Source organism: Watersipora subatra, chromosome 1 (genome assembly GCF_963576615.1).
Source record: "Watersipora subatra chromosome 1, tzWatSuba1.1, whole genome shotgun sequence".
NCBI classification, from domain to species: domain Eukaryota; kingdom Metazoa; phylum Bryozoa; class Gymnolaemata; order Cheilostomatida; family Watersiporidae; genus Watersipora; species Watersipora subatra.
Genome location: NC_088708.1, coordinates 9,301,307 through 9,321,143, shown reverse-complemented (window position 1 = coordinate 9,321,143; position 19,837 = coordinate 9,301,307). Strand labels below are relative to the sequence as shown.

General features: G+C 37.9%; 1 protein-coding gene across 1 annotated transcript in view; it reads left to right on the top strand.

The window, feature by feature from the left end:
* LOC137397054 (serine/threonine-protein kinase SMG1-like) overlaps positions 1 to 19,837 on the top strand; it is a 44,357-nt gene that overhangs the window by 15,815 nt on the left and 8,705 nt on the right. The window contains exons 24-45 of the mRNA XM_068083363.1: positions 1,523 to 1,780; positions 2,224 to 2,564; positions 2,754 to 2,937; positions 3,030 to 3,180; positions 3,439 to 3,617; positions 3,781 to 4,051; positions 4,229 to 4,355; positions 4,763 to 4,936; positions 6,209 to 6,308; positions 6,983 to 7,123; positions 7,519 to 7,712; positions 8,578 to 8,804; positions 9,605 to 9,703; positions 10,087 to 10,295; positions 10,486 to 10,668; positions 11,341 to 11,580; positions 12,494 to 12,611; positions 13,962 to 14,155; positions 14,385 to 14,509; positions 16,480 to 16,645; positions 16,798 to 16,974; positions 17,478 to 17,602. Coding sequence (XP_067939464.1) covers positions 1,523 to 1,780; positions 2,224 to 2,564; positions 2,754 to 2,937; positions 3,030 to 3,180; positions 3,439 to 3,617; positions 3,781 to 4,051; positions 4,229 to 4,355; positions 4,763 to 4,936; positions 6,209 to 6,308; positions 6,983 to 7,123; positions 7,519 to 7,712; positions 8,578 to 8,804; positions 9,605 to 9,703; positions 10,087 to 10,295; positions 10,486 to 10,668; positions 11,341 to 11,580; positions 12,494 to 12,611; positions 13,962 to 14,155; positions 14,385 to 14,509; positions 16,480 to 16,645; positions 16,798 to 16,974; positions 17,478 to 17,602 — 3,983 coding nt within the window. The remainder of the gene's footprint in view (positions 1 to 1,522; positions 1,781 to 2,223; positions 2,565 to 2,753; positions 2,938 to 3,029; positions 3,181 to 3,438; positions 3,618 to 3,780; positions 4,052 to 4,228; positions 4,356 to 4,762; positions 4,937 to 6,208; positions 6,309 to 6,982; positions 7,124 to 7,518; positions 7,713 to 8,577; positions 8,805 to 9,604; positions 9,704 to 10,086; positions 10,296 to 10,485; positions 10,669 to 11,340; positions 11,581 to 12,493; positions 12,612 to 13,961; positions 14,156 to 14,384; positions 14,510 to 16,479; positions 16,646 to 16,797; positions 16,975 to 17,477; positions 17,603 to 19,837) is intronic.

The window sequence follows — 19,837 nt, the reverse complement described above, 5'->3', positions numbered from 1 at the left end:
TAGCAATTAAACACATGTTAGTCTCAGTCGCCTAGGATGTGTATTATTAATAGGCTGTACAGTATTCAATCCTTCACACATTCGTAAAAAACAAGCTTTTAGTGCTGATATTTAAAACCTTTACTGTGGGCTAAAGCAACACATAAGTATTAGTAGGCATTTGGTAAATACCTCTTATCAGAGAAAGGCATCGCGAAAGACACGGTTTAATACCAATCTGTTGATTGAGTTACAAGATGACTCTGATCTTGCCAATGTTTAGTGTTAGTAGTTCTAAAGATCAGAGAGTATGTTTGACTATAACATACAGGTATTTAAAAAGCTAGGCACAGACAAGCAGTTAAATACAGTTGCTCAAGTTTTATATACATGTACTTACCTTTGGAACTTCATGTCATACAAGGTGCAATAGTTGACAATAGTTAATAGACAATTCCAGTTCAATTTTTTTATAATAGGTATAGAAATATCATTTAATTTTTGTCTTCATTATTGTGAGGTCTTTGGAAGCAGCTCACTTATATTTTAATCAAGAACCTGTTTAACATGTAAGACACTCTGTTCCATAATTGTAACTGGTACATAAAGCATTCATGTGGTTACATGCCACTTGTTACCACGCGGATATATGTGGCACTAATTAATAACTTCCAATCAGAACTCTTAATACTAACTCCAACCAGACTGTCACTCTACTCTCTCAAACAGCATCAAATAAAACTACAACAGCAATATTGCAAAAACACAGATACAATGTAGGTAACTCAACAATCTAAACAAAACAAATATGCTAAATAGGAACTCCTAATAACCTGTACCTATATAAAGCTGTCTACAGAGACCCTGTCATGTTTTTTATGCCAAAGCTGCATGAAGGCTTCAATACTCAATTGCCATTTGTCCTAATTAAGCTAATTATGCAGTTTCTTCAAGTAATAATGCATAATATTTGTATTAAAAAAGGCTTTATTCTTGCATAATCACTAGTAAGTTATTTTCTGGTACTTTTATAAATGAAAACTGCTTGTGTAAATCGAAACCCGCACAATGATAGTTTGTGCAGCTTTAGAATTTGTGAAAGACTTGGTTGTGGTAATTTCACGAACAGAAATGAATTTTAAACATAGCTGAAAAGTTCCTAGATTCATAGCATCAATCAATATACCAATCCAGCTGCACAGTCACAGATGGGGTGAATAGAGTTTGTTCCTTTACTGTTACACAGTTACTATGTTTATACTCAGACTTAGGTATAACCAGGTTAATGCTTAGTATTAGGTAATGCAGTGCACTAGTTAGTTTGATGCATTAGTCTGGAATTCTGATGCAATAGTTGTTGCTATGCATTACAGTTATGGTGAGGTACAATAGTTAGTGCGAGCATAATGAGAAGAAAATTGCAATATTTAGTGTTTAGCAATAGGTGAGATGAGATCCATTTGTGAAGGACCAAGGGTAACTCAATTCATGGAAACAAAAATGTTTTACATATTCCCTCATGCTATGTTCTCCCGGTCACCAGGTAGAGCGAGTGAAGAAGAATGCTTCACTGACAGATGATGAGAGGAGTCAGCTGATTCGTGAGAAGCGAGAAGCCATAGTCAAGCCCCTAGTTCACACGATAGAGCGGCTGTCTGATATCACGAGGAAGCCTGCGGAGACAAGACATGAGCAGTGGTTTCAGGAGACATATAGTCACCTGATTGAGCGAGGCCTGCATCAGCTCAACCATCCAGTCAAAGATGATGATCTTGTCAGTGACTGGCAACCATTCAAACAGGTTTGGAATTTTTTACTATTAAATGCTTATTACGTATTAACCGGTATATATGTACTGCCGTAGAAAGAACATTAGGGGTTGGGCATTGGTGATGGCAATATGGTTCATGGCAGCGGAGAAATTAGTTCCACTTTCGCATATGTTTATTTTAATGTCTTTGTGTTAAAATACTGCATTATGGTTATTGTACTAAGTTGCTACATGTTAAAGGTTGCGTACATATTAGTTTGAAAGAACTGGTATAAGGCATATTTTTACATTTTGCAGTTATTCTCTCTTGTTGGGCTGTTTTATGTATTGAGGGTAGTAGGGTAAAGTGAGCTACTTATCCTAAGCTCATGTTTAGTTACAGCACTATTATTATAGACAGCTTTAAGAAGCAGTGTTGGTCAACATGCTGTAAGTTCTACTCTCCAAACCTGATGTATCTGTCCTTTATGTAGTTACATGTATCATTACAACAACGGAGTCAGAAGAGGTCAAGTCATGTGCTGAAGATAAAAGAGCTGAGCGGTGTCTTAGCGTCTCTTACAGACACCTATATACCACTGCCGGGAGCTGTGGCTAAAGGTGATAAGCAGCCAATAACTTTGCAGTCCGTGTTCTCGACTTTGCAAATACTGCCGACCAAGACCAAACCAAAGAAGCTGGCTTTCCTCGGATCAGATGGCCAGAAGTACTTTTACTTGTTTAAAGGACTTGAGGACCTGCATCTCGATGAGAGGATCATGCAGCTCCTAAATATTGTCAATGACATGTTGGTGCCTAAGGGGGCAGCTGATAGGTGAGCCATTGTGTCCGTGATAAGGTTAGACTTTAGGCTAAATTTTGTATGTTCCTAGCTACAGATGTAATGCTCAAATTTCTTCGCAAATCTTCCTACTGTTCTCATCTCCAATAAAAATATTAACTTTGTGGAAGATGATGTCGCTATCTGCTGGACTATGAACCCGTACCATGTATTGAATTGTAGTGACTGCGCCCTCTATCGGGCCCGAAACTACTCCGTCACGCCGCTTGGCCTGCGATCTGGCCTCATATCATGGGTAGATGGCTGTCTGCCTCTCTTCTCTCTTTACAAGCGATGGCAAGTGAGAGAGGCCGCTGCTCAGTCGAAACCATCAGGAAACAGTGTTTCTGTTTTGCGTCCTAGTGAGGTTTGTAGCACTACTTTTAATCCAGAACCAGTATTGCAGTAGATGTCTCTCTGTCAGCTATACTACATCTTAGTTGTTAACCTGTTGCATAGGTGCTCTACAGCAAGTTGTTGCCCCTTCTCAAGTCACTGCTTGAAGAACGTGGCCTCAATCCAAAAGAAGTGAAGATCTCAGAGGTTGAGAAGATCAGAAAGGATTGGCCATTGGATGCTTTGGTCAAAGCTACCAACCAGCTTATTGCTGGTCAGCTGATTTACTGAATTGCACTGATGCTGATTTCTAGGATTATGTTCGGTGTTGTAGAATGCAATTGTTTTAGTATTTGTATTTTGTATGCGCTCATCAGCAATATGTAGCCGGCTATATTTTATTGCCTGAACCTATCCTCACACTAGACATTCGTGACTGAAACTTTCTCTCCTCTCTGACTCTTGGGATTGTTGATCTCTTTTTTCACCTTGCATATAGTAAGTTTTGAGGATTTGATGCGTCATGTTTTAGAAACGCCATCTTATTTGGTTGCCAAGGAAATATGGTGCCACAGTACTAGCGCTAATGAATGGTGGACTATGACACAGACATACTGCCGGTCAGTAGCCGTCATGTCTGCTATTGGCTATATTCTTGGGCTCGGGGACAGACATCTAGACAATCTGTTGCTGGATCCCAATAATGGAGAGGTAAAGACACGCTCAACAAGATCAGTGAATTTTGTTATTCATATCAAAAAAGTTTCCAATGTTGTTAATCTTGTCATACTCAGCAGTCTTGCTGCCTGAAGCAAATTCTTTAGCTCTACGGAATATTGAAATTTTGTATACTTGCACTCCATTGTATTTTTAGATGGTGCATATTGACTATAACGTCTGCTTTGACAAAGGCAAATCACTGAGAGTACCTGAGCGAGTACCATTTAGATTGACGAGCAACATGGTGGCAGCTATGGGAGCGACTGGAGTAGAAGGCATCTTTAGGTCAGCGTGTGAGCACACCATAAAGTCTATGAGACTGGGCAGGGAAACATTGCTGACACTTCTGGAAGCTTTCGTGTATGACCCCCTTGTAGATTGGACAGTCGGTGGAGAGACAGGCCTGGCTGGAGCATTTTATGGAGGTATGCAGGTCTCCAGAAACGTTTCCTTTCATGCGCATTCTTTTTGAGGTCAGGATTTGTGTATTGCCCTTGATCTCCTACCGCACTTTGTTTTCACTCAAAGAATTGCATAGTCAATGAAATGTGTTGCTCCTCAAATTATGACAATGAAAATTTCCTTTCAATCTGTTTGTTCAGGTAACTACGCTTTTGGAGATGCTGCCAGAGACTATCGAAGGCGCAAGAAGCAAATGGAACGGGATATAACTAGAAGTATGTTCTCCATTAGAGTGACAGAGATGAAGTCTGCATGGCTGCAAAACAGGTAAGCCTTCCTTGTGTTGTATATCTGTTAGAGTCATTTTGCATCTAGTTTGCTATGAATTGTACTAAAGGTTGACTTGCTTGAGGTTTATAATTTGCTGCTTTTCCAGTCACAAAAAAATAAAATATGTCAAGTAGCCACTCCAAGCAGGCAATTCTATCCCTAATATCCTGTTGGGCTGATCTGACATGATAAAAACCCATAAAACATTAGCAAATTTCTGTTGTGTTGTCTGGTTAAAAATTGAAACTTCGACAGGCTGATTGCAAGTGTAGTCAAAAGCTACAAAATACTGAACATTTTCATCGACAATAAGTTCTCACATTGTACCGATCAAAAGGGCAGTCTCTTCTACATGTTTCCTGGTTTTATAGCTAGTGGATAACGTGAAACCTTTTATTTCTCAGAGATGAAATGGCTAGTGTCCTCAGTGACATCATCAACCACCTCACTGCCTTCTGCGCAGAAACTGGTAAAATTCGCAGTCTCACAGAGCAAGCTGGTCAGTGTAGAGAGATTCTCAAATATATTGAGGGTTTGAAGAAGGAAGGAGGTCAGGCTATCAGTAAACTTACACAGAGGTTGGTTTTTCTGCAACAAAAACTTTTACTGTTGGTTGGGATGGTGATTACTTGTAAAAATGAGAAGCCTTATGGCGTACAGCAGATGCTCCTATAACATATACCACCTATAACGTATACGTCCTATAACGTAAATGCCACATAATGTAAAGAATTTGTGTAAATTTTTTGCTTTTTGATCTAAAAATATCATATAACAAAAGCGTGAAGTCGGTGGCAGTTCTCAAGTTTGCTTTGAATAACGCGCGTCGCATGGTTAGCCTTAAAAATATCACTTTCCCTCTTGTCGCACTTGAGAGAGAAAGCGCAGTAAATAGTTATCTCTATTATATATACTAGTATTCTGGCAGTCTGTTTCGCTGTGAGAAATCGTCAGGTCTGACAATAAGGCACAGATAATACATGTAACTAGCTGCACAGTTATTCAGTTTAGTTGTTAGATTGCTGGCCTACCGATCTGAATGTCACGAGTTGGAGTATTGTTGAAAGCTATCTTTTATCATAAGCTTAAACTTTTTTAACGGATAAACGGATGGACAGATAGACAACGCTTTTATTATAGTAAAGTTATATTTTGGTTTCACTTTATTTAGACACATGATATATTTTTATCGTTTTCCTTCTGCGAAATGTCTTATGCCGTCTAGAATTAAAAAAAACTTGAGGTAAATTGACATTGAAGGTATGCATTCTCCGTAACTCATTGTAAAATTACCGCAGCCATGAACCGTGTGAAAGTGATAAGAAAAAGGAGAAAAGTTTTCAATCCAAATTAATAATACTACAGTTAGGGTACAGCCAATAAATTAAAACGTTAAGCCAAATCTTTTTCCTTTTTGAAAAACCAAAGGGGTGAGTTTGGAAAGATCTTGGAATGGATTAGGCAACTTACACGTATTTTACTGATCATATAACATAAAATCCCTCAACGCAAAATTCCTATAACGCAAACGTTTTCAAAATGGATTTTTTGTTATAGGAGCGTCTACTGTATATAATGGAAGGTAATGTAAGGTTGTAATGGATTGTAATAAAAAAATTTGAGTGTGGAAAAAACATTGCATGTTTGCTAACCCAGTCAGTCTGACAATGATAAACCAGTAAGAACAAAAATCTGTGCAGTGGCCTGGCAACCAGTTGTTAGTGTCCACACACTGGATATTTACTGTCATACTACCATCATCAGTTGATGTTTCCAAGTTGTAACCTTTTACATTTATTGAACTGCTATTCAACTTGTTCACCGCCATCTTGTTCTGTTGCTCTGCACAGGTTTTCAGCTCACCAGAAACTTATTGCCTCCAAAGAGGAGTGCCTAAAGGATGTTCACTCCATGTTTGAGGAGTTGAGTAAATTCACCAGCCACCACCAGGTAGACATTGCTTCTTTCTGTTCACCAATCATTTTGTTGTTGCACTTAATTATGATCAGGATTAAAAGCAGATTGACTCTTGTGAGTAATGGCTCCTGTAAGTAATAGTTCTTTTAAGTAATGGCTCTTGTAAGTAATGGCTCGTGTAAGTAATGGCTCTTGTAAGTAATGGCTCTTGTAAGTAATGGCTCTTGTAAGTAATGGCTCTTGTGAGTAATGGCTCGTGTAAGTAATGGCTCTTGTAAGTAATGGCTCTTGTAAGTAATGGCTCTTGTAAGTAATGGCTCTTGTGAGTAATGGCTCTTGTGAGTAATGGCTCTTGTGAGTAATGGCTCTTGTAAGTAATGGCTCTTGTGAGTAATGGCTCTTGTGAGTAATGGCTCTTGTGAGTAATGGCTCTTGTAAGTAATGGCTCTTGTAAGTAATGGCTCTTGTAAGTAATGGCTCTTGTAAGTAATGGCTCTTGTAAGTAATGGCTCTTGTAAGTAATGGCTCTTGTAAGTAACGGCTCTTGTAAGTAACGGCTCTTGTAAGTAATGGTTCTTGTTAGTAATGGCTCGTGTAAGTAATGGCTCTTGTAGGTAATGGCTGTTTTTCAGCAAACAATTGACATGACATTTGTCTTGATGCTGCATATACTTTCACTACATTCTGCTTGTACTGCATCTATGCAGGCTGCTATTCGGGCAGTGACAGGAACCGCCCTGGACACCCTCAATGCTCAGATACAGGCTATGCCCACCCTTGGTGACTGCTCTGGAGCAGTTACTCGTTCCTTCATGAACTCAGTAGGCCAGCTCTCCCAACTAGACTTGGTATGTACAGAGGAATCTCCAGCCATATAGACATGCATGCAACTCAGTCGCTTTGTACCTCAGTTTTATTCAATACTAGGCACGCTATGGCTCAACAATTTTTGTTTTCAACTTATTGTTATTTGTGCCTTACTTTATCTTTTATCTGTGTAATCAGAAATTCTTGATTTAGTTTTGCATATGTTGCTTTGTTGTATAGCGTGTTCTTGATATTTTTGCATACGGATGAAAATTCTCATCACAATAGGCAGTTTTGTGTTCAAATCGCTAATTTTAAAAGTTCATGAACAAAAATAATGATATTGTGTAGTCACGCGTATTTGCATCTTGTTTGATCAAATGGTAGGCACGACGTCCAACACATGACACCTAATCAGTACTTGCTTGCTTTGCAGCTGGAACAGTATCAGCAGCAGCTGACCCAGCTTGTCGAGAGACGCACTACACAGATGTTGCAGTGCAAGGACTCACTCACTCAGTATGGCCTTGCCATCAATGTGTTTCCTGCAGAGCTGTATGCAACTAATAATGTCATGGGAGACTGCTTGCGGCTCATTTCTCAACTAGAGCAAGAGTTCACCTCTGCCACGTAAGTCATCATTGTCATCAAGTTGTCACTGGCCTTTACCACATGCCCATGGTTGTGGTACGCTAATAAGGAGATTCACATGTACTGAAGGGTTATTAGAACATGGATTCAGACAAATTTTTGTGTGAGTGAAATTATAGCGAAATACAATATAACCAGTTACAAAGCACAAAATAAAGAATATTTTTTTCTTGTTTTATTTGAGCTGTAAGGGAACCAACTGAGTTCCTCTACTTGCTCCTCAAAAATCAAACCACTTGAGTACAAGGCAAATGAGGATATATTTTGCAGCAAATGTATATGGATACAGTCAAATAATGACACCAAATAGAGACAAAAAATTCCAGGTCAAATAGCATCTGGAAGTCAATAAGAGACTTCCAAATGCTATGCTCTTAGTCTCTTCTGCGGCATCTTATATAGCTGCTAGATGTGGCTTGGCTCTGCCCCTCGGTAGTAAGGTCGACTCGGTAGTTGGCCCTCGGCCGACTGGAAGTGTTACCGAGGGCCATGTCATTCGCCGAGTCGGGGCTCGGTCTGGTCGTAGCGTCGGTCGCCTCAGCAATCGGCCACCGCGGAATCATTACAATATGAGAAGACAACTCCTATGTTTAATATTATTGTAGCTTTCTGAACATAAGAAAATGCTTGTATGAAACAATATGCTGCTAATAATTTAGTTCAAGTATTGAGCGAACGGGTTTCAAATTCTATGTTATTTTATAAATGTTTAGCGAAAAATATAAATATTGTATTGTATGAATATTAGTGAAGGTAGTAAAAGGTGAAGTATGATGTACTTAAAATATGTTATCAGCAGCATAGCTTGAGACCAGTAATTGTTTGCACTATCTAATGTGTTTAGGTGTCAGTCAGTAGCTGAAGCATTGCTGAAAAGCTCGAGAGGCTCACCAACGGCTTCTACTACCACCAAGATTGTCACTAATGCCCGAGCACTCCAGTCAGCCCTTTCCGCTGACATTCTCCGCCTGGAGAAGTTGGAGGAGAGAGCCGACACTGAAGGAGAAAATAGTGCCGAGTTGACTGCACAGTGCGAGTTTAAAATGCAGGCTATCACCAACTACTTGAGCAGTGAGTTTCCCCAGTATTGTAGCTGACAGGCGAGGAAACTAGTGTCTATGTGCTTATCATCTGCTTCAGCAGACTGCTCATGTAATGGTAGTCATGTTGTATTAGTCATCTACATTCATGTTGATAAATATTAACACCCCTGTCATTTTAGAGTGTTTGCTAACTTTAGACCAAAATTCTGGATATTATTGATGACATACCATATACAAACCTTATATCAAATTAAAGCTTGAAGTCTCCTTTATCTGATAAACCCGAAATTAAATTTCCTAACACAGGTTGACCTTGATTTTGGAAGTTTAAAGGCAAGAATGGCTAAAGTCATGATACTTTGAAAAATTAAAATTTTAGATTCCACATTGTTGCAGGCGTGCAAACAGCTCTGAAAAGTGAACAAACTCTTTGATATGAGTTGGCGGCCCTAAAAAGGGCCGTTGGGTTTGGTTTTTATGTGGAATTGTGGTGAAATATCAAAGGTAAAATATTGTTGTTTATTGTTTAAAATTAACTCAGTCTTGAGAATGAGAAGAGTTCTTCCAATGTATATGGAATTAGTCTCATTGGAAAGAATGGAGTCTCAGCTTCACTTTGATATATAAATTGTTGAATACACCGTAATTATAAGACTTACTCAGGCTTAATTATAATCCTTTCATCTAAAACTACTCCTAATTTCAAAGGTGTTAATATTTATGAACATGACTGTATATTATGGCAGAGACTAAGTGTAGACTCGTTATATAAAAGTCACCCATTATCGCTTTGAACCACCCTGCCATATGCTTTATCTCACATTGCAGCGCATGGAGAAAATGGTCGAAGGTCTCTTATGTTTGTCGTGCTACCCAAGCTTGTAGAGATCACTAAGAAATGCATTGCCATGGAAAGTACAGCATCCAGTAAGTAATCTTTTGTTTGTATAAAGGCAGCCTTACATGAGAATTTCACCAACTTTATATAGTAATGACTTTTTCAAGTGTTTTGATTAGATAATTGCTATGGATTTCTACACTCCTCTACACAACATTTTCACCTTATGATGTCAACACTGGAAAGAATTAATGTCGTATGGTAAGAAACTACTGTATTGGGTATTACATTGCTTTTGAAAGAGCAGGTGGATTCATGTAGTTGTTTTTTTGGTGCTGTAGATGGTGACATTCATTGCATATCATTTAAGAATTTAGTCAATAGTTCTTATAATCTTGCAGTAACTTTCATGCTCGACTTCCTACTGCGTTCTTCTCATATGTCAAAAGCTAAACCACTTTTTCGCACGCAGAGTCAGAGAACAGGCTGCATTCTCTCACCTCTCGGGATGGAGACTGGTTCCTGGATGAACTCGCTTGGGTCACTGATAACATGATGCAGTATGTGTCTTTGGTTCAGGCTCAGCCCGGTGAAGATATTGATGCTTCAGACACTGCAGGCTGCGCCCCCATCCTGCATCATGTTATAGTCGGCGTGCAAAAAGTGTATGTGGCTACACAGGTGAATACTTCATATCCTATCTTTTATTGTTTCATCACAATTTTTATTATTGATTTGTAACCTTGGAATCTTTTATTTTCGTACTCCACATTATCTGTGCGCTTGAACAATAATCAGTAGTGTTCAATTTTAAATACTGATTTACTCTCTCAGACAAAATAAATGGCTATTCTGTTTCGTATCTATACAGGACATGATGCTCAACTTTCAAAAGATTATACTCCCTGACATTCTTCTTTGCCTCATCAAGGGTGAATCTAGTGTCCTTGACCTTACAGTCGCGCTTCAAGATCATGTGATCAAGTCACACGACTTGCAGCTTATGTGCAGTAAGCTAGAGACTATGCTGAGAAATATCATTTTTGGAGCTAAGGTTAGTCGCTGCACTTGGCTGAGGTTTTCTATTACAATAGCTCCCTCATCCATTACGTGCTTTACTACCAAGACAGGCTGTTTAATAAATCACACTATTCATTCAAGGATTATATTAGACTCGGTATTACTGTCAGTTTGAGTCCTGAACAGACAGCCAATGTATTTTAATAATGACTGATGCTAGTCAGTAAATTTCACTGTTTGTTTCCAGGAAGTGGACAGCTCTGTAGCAACTGCCGTGAATTTAACTGTTTGTTTCCAGGAAGTGACCAGCTCTGTAGCAACTGCCGTGAATTTAACTGTTTGTTTCCAGGAAGTGGCCAGCTCTGTAGCAACTGCCGTCAATTTAACTGTTTGTTTCCAGGAAGTGACCAGCTCTGTAGCAACTGCCGTGGATTTAACTGTTTGTTTCCAGGAAGCGACCAGCTCTGTAGCAACTGCCGTCAATTTAACTGTTTGTTTCCAGGAAGTGACCAGCTCTGTAGCAACTGCCGTCAATTTAACTATTTGTTTCCAGGAAGTGACCAGCTCTGTAGCAACTGCCGTCAATTTAACTGTTTATTTCCAGGAAGTGACCAGCTCTCTAGCAACTGCTGTCAATTTAACTGTTTGTTTCCAGGAAGTGACCAGCTCTGTAGCAACTGCCGTCAATTTAACTTTTTTTTTCTAGGAAGTGAACAGCTCTGTAGCAACAGCCGTGGCCGATTTAAGAAATGCCTACAAGCTGGCATTTCTCCCCAGCCAAGACTCCAGTCAGATGAATGAAGGAATGATGTTAGGGAAAGCATTCTCCGGCCTCTTTGAACATATATATAAGGAGTATGCTGGGGCCATGGAGGCCCTTGGCAACCTTGACATTCCCAAAAGCTGGAGAAAGATTGATGTTATACGTGAGGCTGGAGCACTGCAGGTTATTATTTAAATAGTTGAACATGCATCATAGGCTATATGCTTCGTCATTACATTAAATGAATTTTATGAATATTAAAGCGTTGGAAATTGCATCCATTACCATGTCATAGTGTTGGCAATTATTTCACCTAGTTTGCAATATTAAATGTAGCACGCTTATGATAAATATCAGCTGTATGTAGTTTTTGCACCTACTAAGTAGAAATTATAGATTTATTACGCGAGGCTTGCCTCAACCATCTCCAAATAGGACCTCTTTCGACAATATCACACTAAACACACCATTGAGTCTTAAGAATTAACTTTACTTGTCAAAAATGATTTTCAAACTATTAATGTACAGTCCAGGCCGTTATGGTGAAGCTAAGGTGTCATCATAACTTAGGAAGCTGTCCATACACTAGACATTACCATTTGTACTATGAATGCAAATAGTTTTATACACCGCAGTCGAATGCGCTCAGTCGATTGCACATACTTTAAACGTTATGTTTATATAATAACTCATATAGTTTAAAAACCAACAGCGGTTTTTTATGAATTCATTAGATTTTCTGCCCATGAACAGGCTTTGTTTGCTTGATGACTGTTCAGGGAGTATTCCTGTTTCGATGCCAGATCATTTGAGACTGAGTTAAAATTGAGATGAATTTATTGGTCATCCAAGTCGTGTTATTCTGGTATGAACCGAGTAAACTTTTAGAAAGCTGTCAGATTTCAGTGAATTTTTGCGACAATGACATCTATAAACACTACTGACCATCGCAACGCTGGGTACTGTTTATCTGGTGCTGTCTAGAACAAACCTCCGTCAGTTGAATATAGATTGCTTATGAGAAACTGGGTGCATTTATAAATTTCGACTCAGCATGTTTTGTCGTCTACCGCATGCTGTTGGTGGTATGTTACAGCTTTCACAGTATAATAAGAAAACACAACATATCCTGGAAGACTTGTTTTTTGTCAAGCAAGTTATAGCAATGAAGCAATTCTACTCCACGGCTAGTCAGTATGTCAAAATCTTCACCGGTAAGTCACTATCGACGGCGTTACTGCATACATACCTTGATTTTGTGTTGGTTACGCTGCCCTTTTTGTGGTCCCCGGTAATGTTCTTTAGGTTGGAGATGAATATCTGTTGCATAATATGATTTCATACATAATGAGGAGCTTGCGCAAAATTTTAGTAGGTTTTATTAGAGAGTATCGATATGTATCTATCATTTGTGATTGTTTTGATGTTGAAAGTGATCTGACTGCCAGGATGTTTCACGGTTCAAATCGACAAAACTTGATCACGGATTAAAACGCTTAGATTAAGCAAAAGTTCGATTATCACATTTATAGGGTGCAAAGAGACCGACTGAATGGAGACGTGTAACGCTGCATCTTGACGCAATCGGCGATATCAACTATAGCGCTGATAGCAACAAGTTGAAACATCGTGCCAGTCAGATCACCTCAAACATCAAAAACAATCGCAAATGATAGAAAAATATCAATAATTTCTGCTAAAATTTACTAAAATTTTGTGCAACTTTATCTTTAAACCTTCATCTTTAAGCTTTTTTAAAGCGTTTCAATATCCGTTTCGAAAACAAAACCATCGGCATTACAAGCTCCGCCCATAAATATGTGACGAAACCTAGCTTTTTCAGGAACGGAAGTTAGGAATGTTTAGTCCGATTTAGAATAATAGAGATGGGTGTCTTAAAACCAATTATTATCTAAATCCAGCTTGTAAAATAATTTAAGTTTTTATGAAAGGTATATAAACTATTTAAAATTGCTCGTAGCTTGTTACATGACGTTTAAATGGGCTGGACGCCGAGAAAAATGAGCTCAAAAAGCGCGGTTTTATCACAAGCTAGCGTTGTTATCGCGCGTTTTTTAAATATGCAATGTTAAATAGCTCATCTACTTTTCAGAAAAGACTGATATTATTTTTAAAGCTGAATTTAGATATTAATGGATTTTAAAACACCCATCTCTATTATTCTAAATCGGTCTAAACATCCCTACGTAACTGCTGTTCCTAAAAAGCTAGGTTACGTCACGTATTTATGGGCGGAGCTTGTTATGCCGATCGTGTTGTTTTCGAGACCAATATTAAAACGCTGTAAAAAAGCCTTCATTACTCTGAAAGTTAGTGGACTAATCTTTATTTTGATTACAAAATCGGAATCAGCGTGTCTGATTTACCTAGTAAATACGATAAAAGTTGTTCGTGACAGGTATGGTTTAATGCTGACAGCTGCAATGGGCTGTCAAAACTTATTTTACAAGCACTTTAGTATTCCGCAAATACGCAGTCCCATTTTCACTCCGCGATGTGCTTTACATTGCGCCCTCTACATTAACCTTTTCTGTTTCTGGTAGATGAGCAGCTGACTTTGGACTGCTATGATGCTCTCTGTCAGCCACTCAAGTCTTTCATCGCTGACTTTGTGCGCAAGCAGATCTTGGGAGTTGCCAGTCAGTCAGCTGGCTACTTAGTGTGCGAGCACCTCTCTGACACCGGATTAAATGTAGAAAAGGAGATAGCGCTGAAAGACTTTGGTGCAACATCAAGGGTAGGCCTTGTTACGTTCTTTATTTCTAGTCTAATTGGTATGTCTCTGAAAAAGTGTTAAGGTTTGTTCAGACTTGCTCCTGGTGTTCTTTAGTTAATCCTCGACTCCGGATATATATTTCAAGCTTTGGAACGTCGCCTCAGTTTGGAGTTGTGACTAACTGTTGCTATAATTTGTTAAACTGTTTTTGTATTTTTTCCAATTATAAAGTAGCATTTTGCTTAACCAGGTATCTATCGATGATTTGTGTAAGAAGGGTCTAGACCGACGTACCCACACTGGTACACAGTTGTCTCAGGCTAATGCGCTCATCTCTGCTTTTGAGTCGTCTTGGAAGAAGCAAGATCATGTCAAGTGAGTGTAGTTATGTGAGATAACGGTTGGTGAGGCTCTAGATTTTTCGTTCTCGACTTTTTTCTTTATTTCATAAAAAATCATCAGAATGTAAAACCAAATTTAACTTGTTTCAGGTTACATATTTCAATTCCTTAACTCTTCACCATGGAAAGCCATTAAAATGGCTCACCTATAATGTTTTTTCTGATGGTAAGCTGTTATAACGGCTCACCTTAGTACAGTACCAACAACTTATAGCACAGATCATATAGCATTAACAGATCTGCTTGAAGTTATGTCACAATAAATTTGAAGTTTTTTGTTATCATTTCACCAAAACAAAATAAGGCAGTTGGTTCCCTTCACTCAGAATTTACAATATAATCTCATACTTTTCGGAATTTTTTACTGGTTTAGGATGAATGAAAAGAAAAATTACAATCTTCGGCCTAAACACATTCTGCATCTTACAATAGAGAAATTCTTTAACATTTGGCCTCAAATATTTCTGATAATTATATTTCTATATTAGAGAATGGGGGTTTTCTGCCGATTTTACTAAACTAAAGACAATATTAACAGGGCTTCTACGCTGTAAATGCATTTATTCTTGTGCAGAGTTTCATGCTGATTTCAAAGAACTTTAGATTGAAGCTTGAGGACCAACGATGTGTACTTTAGACAAAACCTTTGGCAAAAGTTAATTCCAAAGTCAATCAAAAGAATTCTATAGTAAGAGTTGAAAGTTAGTTACAACGATATAATTATAACTAATCATTAACTCCCGAAGATTATGCGGTCCTTCAGTAAACTTTATATAGTCAAACAACCATCAAATCGTGGAAAAGTTGCATATATTTTATAAAACTGGCAAGATGTTAACATTGTTTACAATTGTATCGAAATTGGGGTTCATTTGTTAGGGATATTTGTGTTCTGCAATGAAAAATAATTTGGCATGGCACTCGTCATTGCTGTAACAAACATGTCTAATGGCGCAAGCAAATGGAATTTATAATAAGCTATCGCCAATGTTCACAATCATGGAGACATCATAATGGTTCTTCTAAATCAGAGTAATTCGTAAATACATGAAACTTATATTAGAATCAGTAGCTCGCCTAGCTGCTACCTTTTATTACTGCTAATATTACTTTTACTAATACTAGTTTCTTATACTACTACTGCTATTACTCAATACTACTTTCATTATTCTTATTTTCGCTATCAATATTTTGTTTGTAAGTGGTATAGTGGTGGGTACTATAATGTACATCTGCTATACTGGTCAGCTGCTGCACTGGTCAGCTGATGTACTGGTCAGCTGACTAGTACAACAGTTGACTTGTGCATCAGCTGATGCACTAGTCAGCTGATGTACTGGTCAGCTGATACACTAGTCAGCTGTTGTACTAGTCAGTTGATACACTAGTCAGCTGTTGTTCTAGTCAGCTGATACACTAGTCAGCTGTTGTACTAGTCAGTTGATACACTAGTCAGCTGTTGTACCAGTCAGCTGATACACTAGTCAGCTGTTGTACTGGTCAGCTGATACACTAGTCAGCTGTTGTTCTAGTCAGCTGATACACTAGTCAGCTGTTGTACTAGTCAGTTGATACACTAGTCAGCTGTTGTACTAGTCAGTTGATACACTAGTCAGCTGTTGTACCACTCGGCTGATACACTAGTCAGCTGTTGTACTGGTCAGCTGATACACTAGTCAGCTGTTGTACTAGCCAGCTGATACACTGGTCAGCTGTTGTACTAGTCAGCTGATACATTAGTATGCCATTGCACATTCAATTGACTGATGTCTAATGTTGGCAGATGTCTAATTGTGACAGATGTCTAGTTGTGGCAGATATCTAGTTGTGACAGATGTCTAATTGCGACAGATGTCTAATTGCGACGGATGTCTAATTGTGACAGATGTTTAGCTTTCATGGTGTTCATTAATCCAAAGTCAGCTATCACACTCTAAATTTTAGGAGGTACACAAACAGCAGGAACCTGCTCAAAGTGCTGGTCTCTCAGCAGAAAATGTATCTCTCATGCTATGAATGGCTGCATGAGGACCTTCTTTCTGCTGCTGCTCCTGAGGCAGTGAGCCACTCCCAGCCTACCAGAAAGGAGGTTCTTACAGAGCTTCATGGGGTTAGTTATCATCATGGTTACAGTTCGTTGATGGCGCAAGATTCGCTAACTTATTCCTTCTTATCGCTGCACTCTTCTGGTACTCACCTGGTCCACATCTGAGCACTATGTTTTGATAGAGCATTAGGTCTTAAGGACGCATTTCTTTGTAGAGTCTGTCAGCTCTTCTCTCCACTAATGCAACTTATCAAGAGCTGATAGAGAAGCTAGCGACACCAGAGGCTGCCATCTCTCAGCGTCTCAAGTGGGCTGCCGGGGCAAATCCAAAGCTAATGCCAACTCTCAGCGACTTTGAGAAGTCTCAGCAAACAAGAGACTCGATATTAAGCGTAAGGAGCAGCAATTAGATATCTATTGTTCAGTTAATTTCATGTGCCATCTTCTCTACTCATCGCTCACGACAGTAACTCTATTGTACAGTTAATTTCATATCCCATCTTCTCTACTTATCGCTCACGACAGTAACTCTATTGTTCAGTTAATTTCATATGCCATCTTCTCTACTCATCGCTAACGGCAGTAACTCTATTGTTCAGTTAATTTCATATCCCATTTTCTCTACTCATTGCTAACGACAGTAACTCTATTGTTCAGTTAATTTCATATCCCATCTTCTCTACTCATTGCTAACGACAGTAACTCTATTGTTCAGTTAATTTCATATGCCACCTTCTCTACTCATCGCTAACGACAGTAACTCTATTGTTCAGTTAATTTCATATCCCATCTTCTCTTCTCATCGCTAATGACAGTAACGTTTGTGCTTTGCTACCGAGAATGCTATACTGACTCACTAAGATCTCTTCTATTGTGTCTGCGTGCTCTTATGTAGAAACAGACGAGCATAATGAAGGATTTGGTTGGCCATTGCCGCTCCATACTCCATCTGGAAACTATGAGAAGTAAATCACAGGAGGCCTCCGCCTTGTCTATCAAGTTTGAGCAACTTATAGAGAGGTTGTTATCTACTTCATCTTCATGCTCTGATTTGAACAGCAGATCTGTGTCATCTGCTAGTTTGAATGAACCAAGTTTTTTAAATTTGAAATTGGGATAATATCACTCACCCTAAGATTAAATTTTATTCATTTAAACCAGTAATTTTAAAGTTTTTTCAACGTTAGTTGTAACTATAACTATTGAAGGCTAGTTTGTCATAGTTTACTACTACTAATTGACTTCAGCAGCTGTTGTAGAAGAATAAAATTGATTGTAGCAACATGTTGGTAATTATGTTTTCTGGCATTTACTTGAGTAGTTTTAGAGGAAGACCAGCTCTATTTTAAATGCTTAACCCAGGTTGTGTTTTTACATCAGCTCCAGTATATATGTTTGAGTATCAGCTGCATATTTACATCAGCTCCAGTATATATGTTTGAGTATCAGCTACATATTTACATCAGCTCGAGTATATATGTTTGTATATCAGCTACATATTTACATCAGCTCCAGTATATATGTTTGTGTATCAGCTATATATTTACATCAGCTCCAGTATATATGTTTGAGTATCAGCTACATATTTACATCAGCTCCAGTATATATGTTTGAGTATCAGCTACATATTTACATCAGCTCGAGTATATATGTTTGTATATCAGCTACATATTTACATCAGCTCGAGTATATATGTTTGTATATCAGCTACATATTTACATCAGCTCCAGTATATATGTTTGTATATCAGCTACATATTTACATCAGCTCCAGTATATATGTTTGTGTATCAGCTACATATTTACATAAGCTCCAGTATATATGATTGTGTATCAGCTATATATTTACATCAGCTCCAGTATATATGTTTGTATATCAGCTACATATTTACATCAGCTCCAGTATATATGTTTGTATATCAGCTACATATTTACATCAGCTCCAGTATATATGTTTGTGTATCAGCTATATATTTACATCAGCTCCAGTATATATGTTTGAGTATCAGCTACATATTTACATCAGCTCCAGTATATATGTTTGTATATCAGCTACATATTTACATCAGCTCCAGTATATATGTTTGTATATCAGCTACATATTTACATCAGCTCCAGTATATATGATTGTGTATCAGCTATATATTTACATCAGCTCGAGTATATATGTTTGTATATCAGCTACATATTTACATCATCTCCAGTATATATGTTTGTGTATCAGCTATATATTTACATCAGCTCCAGTATATATGCTTGTATATCAGCTACATATTTACATCAGCTCCAGTATATATGTTTGTATATCAGCTACATATTTACATCAGCTCCAGTATATATGTTTGTGTATCAGCTATATATTTACATCAGCTCCAGTATATATGTTTGAGTATCAGCTACATATTTACATCAGCTCCAGTATATATGTTTGAGTATCAGCTACATATTTACATCAGCTCGAGTATATATGTTTGTATATCAGCTACATATTTACATCAGCTCGAGTATATATGTTTGTATATCAGCTACATATTTACATCAGCTCCAGTATATATGTTTGTATATCAGCTACATATTTACATCAGCTCCAGTATATATGTTTGTGTATCAGCTACATATTTACATAAGCTCCAGTATATATGATTGTGTATCAGCTATATATTTACATCAGCTCCAGTATATATGTTTGTATATCAGCTACATATTTACATCAGCTCCAGTATATATGTTTGTATATCAGCTACATATTTACATCAGCTCCAGTATATATGTTTGTGTATCAGCTATATATTTACATCAGCTCCAGTATATATGTTTGAGTATCAGCTACATATTTACATCAGCTCCAGTATATATGTTTGTATATCAGCTACATATTTACATCAGCTCCAGTATATATGTTTGTATATCAGCTACATATTTACATCAGCTCCAGTATATATGATTGTGTATCAGCTATATATTTACATCAGCTCGAGTATATATGTTTGTATATCAGCTACATATTTACATCATCTCCAGTATATATGTTTGTGTATCAGCTATATATTTACATCAGCTCCAGTATATATGCTTGTATATCAGCTACATATTTACATCAGCTCCAGTATATATGTTTGTATATCAGCTACATATTTACATCAGCTCCAGTATATATGATTGTGTATCAGCTATATATTTACATCAGCTCCAGTATATATGTTTGTATATCAGCTACATATTTACATCAGCTCCAGTATATATGTTTGTATATCAG